This window comes from Didymella exigua (genome assembly GCF_010094145.1).
Source record: "Didymella exigua CBS 183.55 unplaced genomic scaffold M421scaffold_32, whole genome shotgun sequence".
In the NCBI taxonomy this organism is placed as follows: Eukaryota; Fungi; Ascomycota; class Dothideomycetes; order Pleosporales; family Didymellaceae; genus Didymella; species Didymella exigua.
In genome coordinates this window covers 73,865-87,887 of record NW_022984806.1, presented here as the reverse complement: position 1 = coordinate 87,887, position 14,023 = coordinate 73,865, and the positions used below count along the sequence as shown (strand labels likewise).

At 57.8% G+C, this 14,023-nt stretch overlaps 7 protein-coding genes across 7 annotated transcripts; 2 read left to right on the top strand and 5 right to left on the bottom strand.

Annotated features, from left to right (window-relative positions):
• The first annotated feature begins 113 nt into the window (after window positions 1-113).
• M421DRAFT_264696 (uncharacterized protein) lies at window positions 114-1,981 on the top strand. Its single transcript, XM_033588724.1, has one exon. The coding sequence runs from the start codon at window positions 357-359 to the stop codon at window positions 1,794-1,796; it is 1,440 nt and encodes a 479-aa protein (XP_033445343.1). The 5' UTR covers window positions 114-356; the 3' UTR covers window positions 1,797-1,981.
• A 942-nt stretch (window positions 1,982-2,923) lies between these two features.
• M421DRAFT_8175 (uncharacterized protein) lies at window positions 2,924-4,114 on the bottom strand (the record flags this gene model as incomplete). Its single annotated transcript, XM_033597527.1, has 1 exon — window positions 2,924-4,114. The coding sequence occupies one exon, from the start codon at window positions 4,112-4,114 to the stop codon at window positions 2,924-2,926; it is 1,191 nt and encodes a 396-aa protein (XP_033445342.1).
• Window positions 4,115-4,599: 485 nt separating this feature from the next.
• Window positions 4,600-5,452, bottom strand: M421DRAFT_8174 (uncharacterized protein; the record flags this gene model as incomplete). Its single annotated transcript, XM_033597526.1, has 2 exons — window positions 4,600-4,887; window positions 4,940-5,452. The coding sequence occupies 2 exons, from the start codon at window positions 5,450-5,452 to the stop codon at window positions 4,600-4,602; spliced, it is 801 nt and encodes a 266-aa protein (XP_033445341.1).
• Window positions 5,453-5,855: 403 nt separating this feature from the next.
• M421DRAFT_264612 (alpha/beta-hydrolase) lies at window positions 5,856-7,797 on the bottom strand. The gene has a single exon (XM_033588722.1). The coding sequence runs from the start codon at window positions 7,630-7,632 to the stop codon at window positions 6,259-6,261; it is 1,374 nt and encodes a 457-aa protein (XP_033445340.1). The 5' UTR covers window positions 7,633-7,797; the 3' UTR covers window positions 5,856-6,258.
• On the bottom strand, window positions 7,798-8,438 carry M421DRAFT_264620 (uncharacterized protein). The gene has a single exon (XM_033588723.1). The coding sequence runs from the start codon at window positions 8,299-8,301 to the stop codon at window positions 7,963-7,965; it is 339 nt and encodes a 112-aa protein (XP_033445339.1). The 5' UTR covers window positions 8,302-8,438; the 3' UTR covers window positions 7,798-7,962.
• Window positions 8,439-8,574: 136 nt separating this feature from the next.
• Window positions 8,575-10,576, top strand: M421DRAFT_8172 (uncharacterized protein; the record flags this gene model as incomplete). Its single annotated transcript, XM_033597525.1, has 2 exons — window positions 8,575-10,302; window positions 10,427-10,576. 2 exons carry the CDS (start codon window positions 8,575-8,577, stop codon window positions 10,574-10,576), a joined length of 1,878 nt encoding a protein of 625 aa, XP_033445338.1.
• A 521-nt stretch (window positions 10,577-11,097) lies between these two features.
• M421DRAFT_70851 (ubiquitin binding protein) lies at window positions 11,098-13,647 on the bottom strand (the record flags this gene model as incomplete). Its single annotated transcript, XM_033596742.1, has 6 exons — window positions 11,098-11,545; window positions 11,924-12,092; window positions 12,141-12,915; window positions 13,037-13,321; window positions 13,385-13,517; window positions 13,574-13,647. 6 exons carry the CDS (start codon window positions 13,645-13,647, stop codon window positions 11,098-11,100), a joined length of 1,884 nt encoding a protein of 627 aa, XP_033445337.1.
• Window positions 13,648-14,023: the final 376 nt, after the last annotated feature.

Here is a 14,023-nt window from a genome sequence, read left to right as displayed (position 1 = left end):
CAGAAGCCAGAAGAACCACTACAGCTTCGTTGCTGAACCTCACTCCAAGCTGAGGAGTCAAGATGTCGACGCCGATGCACGGTCATCGTCTGAAAGTTTCTGCTGACGTCACGCGGCAGCACCTCACAACATCATGTTGTGGCTGGGCTGAGCCATCACTACACCAGGCCAGCTTCTAAGTCTATCAACGTGGCTAGCAAGGTGGGATGGAGATGGGGCAGACGAAGAGTTGATGGCACTTACTCACAAAGCGATGGAGGCCTCAGCATGACAACGACGACTAGAAGGAATACGCTAAAGCAAATACGGGCATCAACTACATCAATCGACGCATATCAAAGCCTCATCGTCCTACGATGCCGCGACGATTCAACAGAAGTAGTCCTAAGCCGCCGGCTCCGCCGCTGAAAGACACAAAGGCGACAGATATGCGCCTGCGGGGGAAGCCACCTCCAAATATCGGGCCATCGAACCCAGTTCCCGAGGATCTTGAGTCTGCCATCATCAAGAACTGGAAGCTACCTTCATCAAATATCAACACCTGCATTCCACCGGAGCTTTGGCCTTACAATGAGTCAGATCCGAAGAAATGGCACATCGATATCGTTTATCTCTTACACAAAGCATCCACTATAGATCTGGAAAAGAAGGGCAAGATAGTTGGCTCAAACAACGAGCATTTTCGATCCAGTATGGGCCACGAAATTCAACTCCGCCAGCTGAGAAACAGGTCAGCTGCAGGCAAGAAATCCTGGATGACTGCAACAGATCTGAAGAAAGTGATCAAGCACCTGCATTTCATGGCTGAGAACGAAGAGGACAATCGAGCGGAGGAGCCGGAGAAGGTAGCACAGAAAAGGGTTGAAGGCGAAGGGACGCGCATTACCCTACGTGGCGGATCCAACAACGCCACAGACACGAAATATGGACCTATCGACACAAATGGAATAGACACGAGTCAGCAAGAGAAGGTGAAACGCGCAACACGTGGCCGAGGTAGATCGAAGAAGAAGGATCTCAATCAACAGGACGAAGTCAAGCCAGGCACAAAGCGCCAAGCATCCGATCTTCCCATCCGCCCAGCCCGCAAGCTGCGCGGCGTCAGGTCACCAAAAATCAAGCCCGCTGCTCCACCACCAGTAACGCCCGCAAATCCGCCAGAACCAGACGACTCTAACGAAGAAGAGGACGACCAAGAGAACGAGCCCCCTGAGCCCGTCAGCGGTCGCCACATCTACGGCGACTTTATCAAGCCGACAACCATCGACTTTATCGCCGGTGCCGACGGCGAAATCCCAGCACAAGCCAAAACTCGTCAAACGCGCAAGCGTGGGCGTGCCGATAATGAGAAACCGCCGACGGAGGAGCAGATTGACAGCGATCCGCGAGACATTGACGCCACAGGTTTTCTATCAGAGCTTGATCCGAAAGAAGCACGACGACGAAGGAAACCGAGGTTGAGTCGGCTTCAAGACCATGTAGTCCTGGAACCCGCGTGGTCGCAAGACGCACCTCCGCCGGAGACACCACTCTTGACACCAGCCACAGACGGGCCTATCTCAGGCACGCCGGCTGCGCCTGTGCAAGGAATGAATTCGAGTCCTTCAGGAGGTGTGAATAGTGAGGAGACCACGAGTCTAGGGATCAAGATGTTACTGGACTTATTGCCGGGAATACCGGACATTGCAACGAGTGAAGAAAGGAGCATGTTGGAGGATCAGGTTGCACTGATACATAAGGATATTGTTGCGTACAAGACGAGTGTGATGGAGATCAATGAGAAATCCAAGAGATAGCTATGTGTACAACGCCCATCTGGCCATTTTAGACAACACAGGGAAACGAACCGATCACGTTCAAGTCCTCCAAATCGTGATAAGGCAAGGTGTAAAGCCAGAGATCGTTACAAGAGTCAGTCGACATTTTATGTTTCATCACATATCGCCGTTCAATCGAATGCAGTTGTCGAACAGAGTTTGCGGCGATATCGGAGTCTGTATTGGCGTCACCGAACGCTCTCACGCATGCGAACACAAGAGCTGCGACGTTCAATGACTCGTTTGGGTGACTCCGAACCTACCGAATCGAGAGCAGTATCAGTTCCTTTGCAGATGCCACGCGGAGCCTGAGGACGATACATCTGGCCCATGACATGATATCTGTAATATTAGAGAAAGTTCTGTGTGCGTCTACACGATGAAGCACATGTTGATCCGAGTTTCTTCCGATCACCCGGTCCCTCTCGACACGGTTGAGACGGCGTTGTCACAGTTGAGATTGGAGATTTGTCTACAAATCCAGACGACGGATCAAGATGTACTAGGCACCTTACACAAGCTCGGAGATCTTGTTCGATGAAAGGCATATAATGCTGCCGTGTTTGTTTTGAGCGGGGAGACATGCAAGTCATTGGGGCAGTGCGTCAAGTGTGGAGCTGACGTTACCAAACGCTGTCATAAATACAGGAGATACCCGATCGTTACTGTAGACCGAGAAATCTACGATTTTTATTAACAAGGGCGGTGGACGTACCAATGGAAGACCGTCTGTGGGCCGCAAGGGGTGACAGGGATCTCTAAGATGTGGTCAAGGGTCTTCAAAGGAGACGTTCAAGCAGATTTCAGAAGCGATGTATAGGAGTTCATCAACAAAGTAGTGGCTACAAAGAAGAGACACTCACAGAAAGCGAGCCAACGCAGCGATGGTTCTTTCCTGGACAAGGACATCAAATGAGAGCACGTGCACCGACAGTAGCGGTGTCTACAGTGTTACATGTAACCTGTAACGAACACACAAGCGCCGAGCTGATAAAATCTAAGCAGATAACACACATGTCAATCTGCTCCATTCTACCGCACTTCCCTCTCCCATCACACAGCCTCACACGACTCCCGCCAAACCTCATCACTAACTCCCACAACCCTCAAAATCTCCAGCTCAGCACTCCGCACCGCCCACCAACGCACCTGGACCGCAAATTCAGCCTCATGCACTGCAACATCCAGCCGCGGACTACCAAAGCCGCGCTCAGACGCGCCCCCTCTCCGCCTTCTTGCGAACGTGACCTGCAGCTCGGCTTGGGTGAGCTCACTGTTGGCTCTGCGGCAGGCGTGGAGGGCCTCGGCGTGGCGAAGTCGTTCTGCGGGAGAGAGATGAGCGAGTAAGATAGTTGCGTGATAACTGCGCTGTTTCGTGCAGCAGCAAGAGCCTGGGTCGGTGCGGTGATGACTCGGTAGGTATCAGAGGGTGTGGGAGGTTGCTGCGACCCTGGACCTGCAGTATCCGTGCTCTGTCCAAATCGTGGACTCTTTTCGCGTCGTGCATCATCGCCTAGCGGGCCGTCGGCAGACCTCTTTGTCGCTTTCTGAAAAGTAGATTGCGGCGATGCTGTGTGTGGCGACGTTGACGTCTGAACACCTGTTTGCAGCTCTTCATCGTCATCTGCCTCTCCTGGAGTCGTAGCAGCGTGCCCCGCAGTCTCAGAGCCGTTGGTAGCATCTCCCAGTCGTCCATCGATCAGACTATCCGACTCATCTAGCTCTTGTGTATCCTTCAACATTTGAACGATCATGTCAAGAAGCCTGAGCGACTTCTTGAACGGATACTTATCCTTCGAACCAAACTCCTTCTTCAGAAACTCGCGTACGTCCTCAGTATCCTGGGTGGCGATGAGTCTGGAAAGTTGCAGCACGAGCTGAAGAAGTCCGAGTGGCCAGTCGCCCTCGTAGCTTTCGAGGTGCGATTCGTCGGGCAGGTATTCGCGAATAGTGGAATCCCAGTTCTCGTAGATTGCGGTGAGTACTGCTCTAGCATCTTCTTTCCCCTGCTGAGCTTCGTCTGCGCTTTCGAGCTGGCCACCAACCACACCTTGCGAGGGCTCCATGGGGCGTTCGGTGTCGGATGCTTCGCCGTTGGGTTGTGCAGGGTCAGTGTTGTCCTGTTCCTCATCGTCGGCTCTACTGGCTCGAAACTTTCCTTTTAGCTCTCTGATAAGGGATTGGATGTCATGTCCTAAGTTGCCGTCCTTGGCGATGTCACTTTTGCCGATGCTTTGGCCCTTGCCATCGCGGGTCTTGTTTCGACGTTGCAACATCTGCACCAGTCCGCCGGCCATCGCAACACGCTCATCACCAGAAGGCACTAGGCTAGCCAGGGTCTCGATCGCTCGTAAAGTCTGCGTTGTGTATTTGTCGTTCTTATCCTCTGCGAAGTATTCATCTCAGCAAGTCTCGTCATCTCCTGCTCCGCGGCAAAGGCCGCCATCCCGCTCGTGCGCACGTCGATGTTTGCCTGTTGTACGATGCGATGGTGCGCGGTCCAGGCACGGTGCCAGGCAGACACGGCCTGGAGCATGTTTGCGTCGGGGAGGTGAGCGGGGGGAATGGCAGGGCTGGAATGGGGCTGAGTGGTGGATACTACAGCGGTCGCTGGATCGCGATCGGGCACGTGGGCGTCTGGGTTTGTATCTGGACTAGGCGTTGCGACTGGACCACCTGCCACTTGTTGTGGACTTGTGAAGTTGTCTTTGTCGGGATAGGGGGAAGATATGTTGATATTTGAAGCCCTCTGGTCGACGGACCCAGTTTCTGCCGAAGCCTCTCAAACGGTTGATGTAGGTTTATGGTGAGTTGGGTCGGTCTGAAACAGAGCTGTGAATCTGGCTTCGCCATCTTGCGCATGCTTTGGCTTCTTTTGATCTCTTGTGTCTCCTTCAGGAGTGACGTGTCGAGAGCTTCGCCTCTTGCCAGCTTGTTGAGGCGCTTCGGAGGTCTGCGCTGCGGGCTGGGTTGGTAGTGTAGTGGCTGTCGACTCACCATCAGCCTTTAGAATCCCTTGGTTATCGACATCTGGTCGTACAGCTGGTGCTGGTGATGTCTGCTTCATGTTCTGTCGTATCGGCGTTAGCACATGGGTCTTTGAGGGGTATTGGAGTACCCACCTGATCACCCAAAGGTCCTGCATTGCTGACAAGAGAGCTGCGCAGGTCCGCGATGATTCTGAGAAACTTCTTGAGCGAGAATTTGTCGGCCGATGCAAATGCAGGCTCCAAACTTGCGCGCACATCTTCTGGAGATCGCCCACGTGTTGCGCTCGAAAACCCAAGTAGTGCCTCAAGAAGTCTGAAGGGCCACAGGAGCACACGCGTAGATATAGGGTAGGCATGTCGAGGTAAATATTGGCGAATGAAAGGGGGCCAATTTTGGAGCATGATCTGTACTAGTTCAAAACGCTCCTGAAGACTATGCTCGTATTCGCTGGGGATCCGACTGCCCGTCTGCGGCTCACAATCTTCAACAGCACTTATGCCCTCACTGGTAGACGTCGCAGTCGGCGGTGTCTTACTCGCGCTTGAGAGCCCAGCTCCTGGCGCGTCCTCTTGCTCATCGTCACTATCCTCATAGTCCGGCTTCTCCAGTTTAATCAGCTTCTTGACCTCATGTCTGACAGACATGTCATGTTGGGCATGTTGCCGCCGTGGATCCGCTTGTGCAAAGCCTTGCGAAGCTGAGCTAGTCGCTTATCGCGCTCGTCTGCTGTGGTCACAAGCTCCGCCAGACTCTCAAAGGCCTGAATGGTCTTGATCCCGAATACGTCGCTGTCGTGGAAGTGTTTTCTGAGCCGGTCCTTGATCCTCTTACCAATCTTGGTTCCATCGATCATCTTGCTGAAGTCCCAGGCGGCCCCGTACGGCTTCTAGACGGGGTCCCCTGGCTGGGTCTTCCGTATCATGAAGTCTGGTTGTCGACTGAGCCAAAGACTTGTCAGGTGTTATTGGACGGTCCATCTGTTCAGGGCTGCGGTGGTCGCTGTATTGCGGGGGTTGTGCTAAAGCGTTGATCTCGCTTTGTGCCTCCCCAGCCATTGTGATCATGAGGAGTGTATATCGGGCTTTGGAGCTTATGTGGGTGGCAGAGCAGGCTGCCAGGATTTGGCCCCCATTTATAAGCGTGCAGTGAGCACCAGGAGAGCAAGTGTGCTGTCTCTGCTCAAAGCAAACAGTGACGAAGCTGCCGTTCCAGCGATGTCTCGCACCTTGGACCAGGTTTGGCAGACTCGATGTTTCAGGAGAATCGACCAGGCCAACCACCGTCAGGAACACGACCGAAGCCATTGTGACCAAACCTGAAAGGCCGAATGGCTTTGGGGTGTAGGGTGCACTGAGATACAGCGGTCCGATCCGCTGTGTAATTCCTGCAAACGCCGCTTTGTCGTCTCCGTGTGACCAAATCTGGAGTGGTCGCTTGGATAGTCGTTGCATCATGAGAACTCTGGAGCCAGACACTGCTTCATCCAGCTTCCAATATCCGCTACCTGTGACGGACCTCCTGCCTCAGACAACTGCCGACTCCACAGGCCTGATTCTGCGTGGGAATCAAACAGAACTCTCGACTCTGCATACTCTGCATAGTACTGCTTCTCGAGAGGCTCGTGTGCGCGTGTGCGGCCAGTCTGAGACTTCATGGTGTGTCTCGCGATGCTACGTCTCAGAACCTTGGACAGTTCTGCTGCTTGGTCGTGGAGTGGGCTCTGCTCTCCGGTGGTGATGTTCCAGGACGGCAAGCTGACCTTTGCAGCACCTGCTTGCGGGTAGACGCGTGCGTACGAGCGACACCTTGTCAATTCCGGGGTTCCCAGCTCCACTGCTTTGCCGCCGCCGATGAAAGACTCGAAATGACTCAAACTCATCTGCGTTTCAATGTCTACAGCGTAGTCAGGCCGGTCCAAAGCCGAGTCTACGGGCTGTTGTGGCATAAGCAGCTGTGCGTGCGGTGAGCGAAAGAAGTGTATCGGTGAGGCAAAACGGTCAAACATGTCTTCTTGTCGCCGAAAGAGTAGGCTGCGCATCTCAGCCAGAGGCAACGTGGGGATGGTCGAGCTGTCTGCCCATGCTTGCCAGGAGGTGAGCGGAACAGCCTTTGGTTTCCTCTTTCGCCCTGCCTTGGTCTTGGGCAGCGCGCCTACCTTGAGCGCTTTGAACGAGGCCATCATGTCCTCTTCTGCAGAAAACGACGTCTCCTCTGACGATGCTGGTTCTGGGAGCTCTGGTGCGCTGACATGGGGCAGATCATCTGGGAATACCCAGTCTGCAACTGGATTGTTCACCGCGGCGGCCACGATGCGACTCTCACCCACTCGACACTCTGTCAGAGCCAGCATCGTGGCGATAGAGCCGCCCATCAGCTCTCCGCAAATGCCCAGACGCGCTGCATATGGCTTCTGAGACGCGTCGAGGAGCAGGTTATCCTGGATCCAGTCAAAGCCGTAAAGAACGTCATGATATGGTGTTGGAAACTGGTGCTGCGAAGACGCACGGTAGTTGATGCGGACGACGGTGGCTGCACTCGATGCACGCAAAGCGGCGATGATACCTTCGTCTGCCTCAGGGTTGTGAGGTACTACAGGCCCAGGTGGAAGATAGATCAGCACAGGCGAGGCTGCGTCAAGCGCGTGATAGACGTCAACTCTGATAGAGCCATTTGAGCGGCACGGGACGTCGAAATGCTCCTTGCGCGGCGGGGCTGTGACGACTGAGTACGTGCGGTTGGCGATGGAGATGCAAGTACGGCGTGACGGTGGCGGTGAAGGTATGCCGACCCTGATCGCCCTGGAAAGAGAAAATAGCGAAAACATGACGCGAGACGCTTGTGAATGATAGGACAGCAGCTGTGAATATTGAAGTCGGAGGTGGCACCTGCGCCTGCCGCCGCACCTGAGTACGAGGATGCTTGAGGCAAAGCAACCTGACGAAACAACGACCGCCCTACCCTCGACGCGATCTGAAGCTGTGAGGGCCTCACCGACCAAGTAGAGACTGTGCACGACACGAGATGCGGTCGCCGGATTCAGGAATAGTCTCGAAGCAAGCTGGAATGGGTGTTTTGGTGGTACCGGCCGGTCGTCAGGGGTGGGCGGGCGACGGCGCAGTGACCATGGGCAGGAAATTAGAGAGGATCCCCAACGTTAGCAGGGCAGCTCCCGCAGGCTGGGGCTAGAAATTCTACGCGGCGCCGCTTCTTGTATATTTTTGCTTCTCCTCCTGTCTCTTGTTGTTGCGCGCATTCTGCTTACCTGCTGTTGTTGCTGTTGTTGCTGTTGTTGCCGTTGTTGCTGTTGCTGTTGCTGTTGCTGCTGCTGGAGGCCTGGCGACCCTGGAACGTCGCGCTGGACCCCCAAACCTAGACTCGCGCCCTGATCGATCGTCATTCGCTCCGCGAACGGTGCACCGCCTCGCAAAGCTGCACACCGAGTCTTGGGCTGACCTCTGCATGCGCCCGACAACTCGGCCCCCGTCTGCCTCATAGTCGGCAGCACGCCTCCCTGCGACTGCCTGCCCCCCTCCAGCCTCCAAATCTCTGCCCACCGCCTGTGCCTGCGCCTGTGCCTGCGCCTGCGCCTGCGAACCCCCGCAACCGCCCCAGGCTTCCACCCCGAACAGCGCCCAGCTCGCGCAAAAGTCCCTGCGACCCGCCCACGGGTACATTGTCAAAGACACGTCTCTCAGCAACACTGGCGCCTGTCCCGTAGCACTCCCAAGCCAGCAGCGACGGGCCCACCCCGGCGCGGCAGTCGACCATGGCGGAGCAGTCCAAAGTACGGGCGGCCCTCGCCCTGCTGAAGAACCTCGTGCTGGCGGCGTTGCTGTATGGCGTCATCTACGGCGTCATAAACCTGGTGAGCGACCCCAGCGTTGCGACCAAGGGGAAGCTGGGCATCCCCGCGTTTCTGGACAAGGCTGGGCCGACAGAGCTGATCAAGACCACCAAGTCGGGCGTCCAGGTCAAGTTCGCGGGCACCTCCAGGACGGTCACCATCAACCCGCACGCCAATGTCTTCAACCGCCCAGTCACCGCCGTCAAGGTCAACGACGCCTACCTGGGCCCCCGCCCCCACGTGGACACGGAGGCCGATCTGCACATGCTGGTCGAGGCGTGTCGGGGCAGCTACAGTGGCATCGAGAAGATGAGGAACGTCTTCGACTGTCTGAAGTTCTTCGCCGACGACGAGTCGCGCTACTACAAGCTGCCCGAGGAGTCTGCCCGGGCCAGTGCGCAGGACCCCCGCAAGGCCGAGTACGCCAGCGCAGATGGACACGACAACACATGGAAGAATTACGCGCCCGTCAGGGACGCGGTGGCGGCGAACGGATCGAGCATCGGCACATGCCCCGGACCCATTATCCCTTACCACGTCTACTGGACGGGCCCTGCGACGTGGCGAGTCGAGGTCTTTGTCAAGAGCTACCTGTACACGCAGAACCTGGCCTGCTCGCGTCTGTGGTTGTGGCTGGACAGCGACAAGAACCCAGACGCCGTGAAGAACATGATGACAAAGGATGCGCTCTTCGCCCGCTTCCTGCCTCTGGTGGAGCGCGGTGACATTGTGCTAAAGGCCTGGAACTTCCCCAAGCGCATCCCGCTGCCCAAGGACGAAGAAGACAAGAACGGGTTCGGATACTACAGCAGCCCTGGACGCCCCAACGCCGACGGAGAGAAGGTGCTGGCCGAGAACATCGTCGAGGACAGGACTGGCCAGCAGTGGCTCGTCCTGACCGCGAAGCAGATGACGTTTCTGCCCGTCGCTGTCTCAGACGCGGTGCGCTTCATCGTTCTGCACATGCACGGCGGCGCATACTTCGACATGGACGTGTTGATGCTCAGAGACATGCGGCCCCTTCTCCTCCCCAAGGAGCACGCCTTTGCCGAGCGATGGGCGGCGCACCCGCACCCCGGCGACTACAACACGGCCATCATGTCCCTCACGGCCAACTCGTCGCTCTCGTCCTACCTGCTCTACGGCGGCATCCGCATGGGCGTCAACTTCCACCCGCGCGTGCTCGGCCGCATGGCCTGGAAAGACGGCCGCGACCAGGAGTTCCTCATGCTCGAGACGGGCGCCTTTGACCCCATCTGGACCGAGTTCAACTGGGACCGCGAGGGCCGCTGCACGGTGCCCTGTCTGCGCGACTACGGCGCCGCGTTCAAGGGCCGCAAGGGCTCGCTCAAGGACGAGTGGGAGAGCTACGACGGCCCAGCCCTCGAGCCCGTGCGTCTCGACAAGGCGCAGCGCAGGGCGCTCAAGCGCGGCCACGAGGACGAGCAGCGTGTCTCTGCGTCGCCGGCGACGCCGTCGCCCAAGACCGAGCACGCCGACTCGTTCCAAGCCACGCTCGACGAGGAGGCGGAGCTGCGCAAGGCCGGCGTCGTCGCGGACTACAGGTTCGACGAGGACAAGTACCCGCCCAACAACCGCACGCTCGAGAACTTCTTCCGCGGCGCGTGGACGTATCACATCCACAACCAGGTTAGTCCTCCCATGATGCTACAACCCAACCCAGCCCAATCGTCTCGTCTCGTCCCGTCTCGTCTCGTCTCGCCTCGTCTCATCAAGAAGAGTAGAGTAGAGTCTGTACTGACTACCAATACAGTGGCTAAAACACCCCGAACCCTCATCCTGGCTCAGCATCCTCGAACACGCACACGACGCTTATTTCGCGCGCGCACGTCCCAATCCGTACGCTGAGACCTGGTCCGGCCCCAATCTCGCGCCCTACAATTATTGGCCTGAGTTTGTGTGAGCGCGACAAGTGGTTGAGAATACGCGTAGGTAATAAGGCACAAGTGTAGGAATAAGGATACGTGTAGGAATAAGTGGCAAGGGACCGCGGATGCCGCGTCTGCATGCCGCAGCTACACGCGCACGCGCAGCCACACGCACGGCTACACGCCGCACGCTGTAAGGTGACGACGAGGCGCTCTGGACGCATCATGTACGATTGGGATCTATCTTGCCAGCCGCGAATCGCGGTATGCGCGCGGCGTTGGGTGTATATATCTTTATCCCGCTGCGGCTGCTTTGGTCTCTGTGTTTGTATATACCACCCTCCCTTGCTTGGAGAGTCGAGGAGGATACTACCATCTCTGTGTGTGTATGTTGTGTATATTCGTCGCATTACGCGGATGATTGTATTATTTCATGTAAGATTATGCTGTGTGATGTTTGCTCGGACCTCCACTCCACACCCACACTCACTCACACGCAATCCCCCTTGCACCCAGAGCCCACGCAACCGCTCCACCTCCTCCCCCCGCACACGCTTCACAGATCAATTAGCGGCTCATCGACCTTTTGCTGCACGGGCGCGCTCTGCGGCGCAGCAGGGAAGCTCTCGGGCCCGTATCCGCCCATGGCGTACGGCGTCGCGGGGTTCCAGGTACTCTGCTGCTGCTGCGGCTGTTGTTGCTGCTGTTGTTGCTGCTGTTGCTGCTGTTGTTGCTGTTGTTGCTGCTGCTGCGGCTGCTGTTGCTGCTGTTGTTGCTTTTGGTGTTGCTGTTGCGGCGGACCGGGCTCCCTAGGATACGGTGGATTCTGCCACGCGGTCGCAGGCTGCGCGGGCGGAGAGACGGGCGCTTGCTGCTGCAGGGGTGCGCGGTATAGCTGCGGGGATGCGGACTGTGGCGGTTGCGAGGCGTGGCTGTATGTGCGCTGGATGGGCGTTGGCGCGGTGTCGTTGTAGTAGTAGCTTGCGGCTTCGGCGTCGGGCGCGCTTGCGGGTGCTTGAGACTGGGGCGGGTGGTTTGCCGAAGGTTGTGGTGGGTACTGGTTTGACGTGTGGCGTTGGGGTTGGGGTGATGGAGGCTGTTGGTAGGACGTGCTGGGTGGTTGTTGCTGGGGTGCTGCGCCGCCGTATGAGGCCAGGTTGGGGTATGGTTGTGACGGCTGCTGTGATTGTGGCGGCTGCTGTGGCTGTGGCGGCTGCTGTGGCTGTGGCTGCTGGTATGGGTCGGGCGAGGCGTACGACTGCGATGCTGATCGCTGGTCGAACGTGGGATATGGCTGCTGCGGCTGGTAGCTGGGCTGCGGTCGGCTGTAGGGGTCGGAAGGTGGTGCGCTGTTCGAGTAGTAGTTCTCGCTGCCGTGATACGAGGGTGCGGGCGCGCCAGAGGGGATCTGAGGGTACATGTTGGAGGCGGGGCGGGGCATGCCGTACATGGCATTGGCCTGAGTATATGTGCTGGACAGACGCTCCTCGAGCATGCGGTCGTAGTACCGGACGACCGTGGAGAGCTTGGTGTGCAGATCAAGCAGCGTTTCTGCCACTGTCAGCCACGTCATGAGAGAGCTGTAGGGTGGTTACGTACCGTGCTTGCTCATAGTCTCGCCATATGTCCGGGCAAGTTTCGGGCGCAGCTTACCTATGCTCTCGTACAGCTCTTGGATCTGTGGCTCGCGCAGGATAGCACCAGGTGGCTGGTGCTGGAGCCGGTCGACCAATGTCGAGAAGAGGTTGATGTTCTCCGCTTCGACGGGAGTGAGCTCAAAGTCGCTCTTCGGCGCAACGAAGGGTGTCCCGCTCGAAGTGTTTGTCGCCTGTTGGCGGAAGTTTGTGGCGTACTTGTTCTTCTGCTCCTCCATGTCGGCCAGGGACGCTGCAATGGCGGCCTTGAGATCGGCATCCTCCTCCTCCTCGGGCTCTGGCTTCTTTGCTGCTCCGCTCGGCTTCGACTGCGACTTCAGCTGGGCCTGTGAGACAAAGCCAGACGAGCTGTTGCCCTTTGCGTCTTCCAGGCTCATCTCCAGGGCTCTCTTCAGGTCTGCATCGAAGCTGTCCTCGACACGGGGGTTGCGCGGCTCCATGGAGCCCTGGTATAGGGTTTTGTTCGGCTTGGGCGCATTGAACATGGGCGCATTGAACACGGGCGCTGACGCTCCTCGTGACCGGTCGGTGAGCTTTATGTGGCAGCCATCGTCGACTCGGACGGGGTCCATGATGCCCAAGTGTGGGAGGGGGATGTTGTTGCTCGAGCAGGCGCCGCAGAAGACGTTGCCGCAGTTTCGGCAGTGGTGCTTGCGGTTGGTGAAGGTGAAGGGGGTGCGGCAGCGCATGCAGACGTCCGAGTCGGTCCACTCGGGGGGCTGCGACTTGTCAGTACGTGGAGTGGATGTTATGGGCTGGACGTGGAGTGAATGTTATGGGCTGGACGTAGAATGCATGTTATGGGCTGGACGTGGAGTGGATGTCATGGGCTGGACGTACTGCGCTGCTGTCGAGCATGCTGCTCGAAATGTTCTCCTTGGGCGGAAAGTGGTAGCCCTCGCGCTGCAGGCTCCGGTAGACGTCGTCAATGTAGCCCAGGTTGCTGCGCCCCTCGGCCGCCGTCGCCCACGACTGTATCAGGTCCAGCATCTTGCTCTGCACTTCGCGATTCGCCGCCGCGCCACCGGGTGCCTTGATGAGCGACGTCATGTTGTCAAGGAACTCGCGCGAGGCAATCTCTTGGATGAAGTGGGCGCCGCCGTTCTTGACGCACGTGTCGGTGAGCTGGCGAGGTCAGCGGCTGTCAGAGGCTGCAGCAGGCCGCTCTGCTTGGAGGCACATGCATACATTCAGGGTGGCCAGCTGCACGTTGGGGTTCTTGTGCCCGATGCGCTTCTTCAGCGAGCGCATGGCGTCTCTAGGCTGCACTGTCTTGGACCGAATCACGTCCGAGATCTCGAGGTTGAGGGGCATGTCCTCTCTGCTGCGTGTCAGCGAGCCGGCCTCCAGCTATCCAGCCAGCGTCCCCCCACGTACAGGCTCGAGGTGGTGGCGCGCTCAATCTGCTCGTCGAGCGCGCTGTTGGTCGACGACCCGAACCAGCCCGCCATGATGTCGGCGTCGCGCGCTCAATGTGTGCTTCGGCGTCGCTGCGTCGGTTCGCTGGCTTTTGCCGTGTTGCATGCAGCTGCTGCGGCGGCGAGGAGGGGTCGGATGCGATGCGGCGAGAATGCGGTGCCCTGGAGGTGTGCAATCTATGGGTCCTCAGGTAGCAGCTGCACGCCCAGGCCCGCTCCACCTATGACGCCGCACTTGTGTACGTAGCGGTGCGCTTGTGGCCGGAGCCTTGACGTGCACCCCCGAGGACATGTCGACCTGCGCCACACCTCACTTCGCCCACGCACGCTTCGCACGCTTCGCCCGCCATCTGCGACCGTCCCAGCACACTGCCGCCGGCCACACAGCGCTCCTCCGCCCCCCTCCACC

Excerpts from the sequence above, each read along its gene's own strand:
- M421DRAFT_264696 (XM_033588724.1), top strand. The coding sequence starts at position 357 with ATGCCGCGACGATTCAACAGAAGTAGTCCTAAGCCGCCGGCTCCGCCG.
- M421DRAFT_264612 (XM_033588722.1), bottom strand. The coding sequence starts at position 7,632 with ATGTTTTCGCTATTTTCTCTTTCCAGGGCGATCAGGGTCGGCATACCT.
- M421DRAFT_264620 (XM_033588723.1), bottom strand. The coding sequence starts at position 8,301 with ATGAGGCAGACGGGGGCCGAGTTGTCGGGCGCATGCAGAGGTCAGCCC.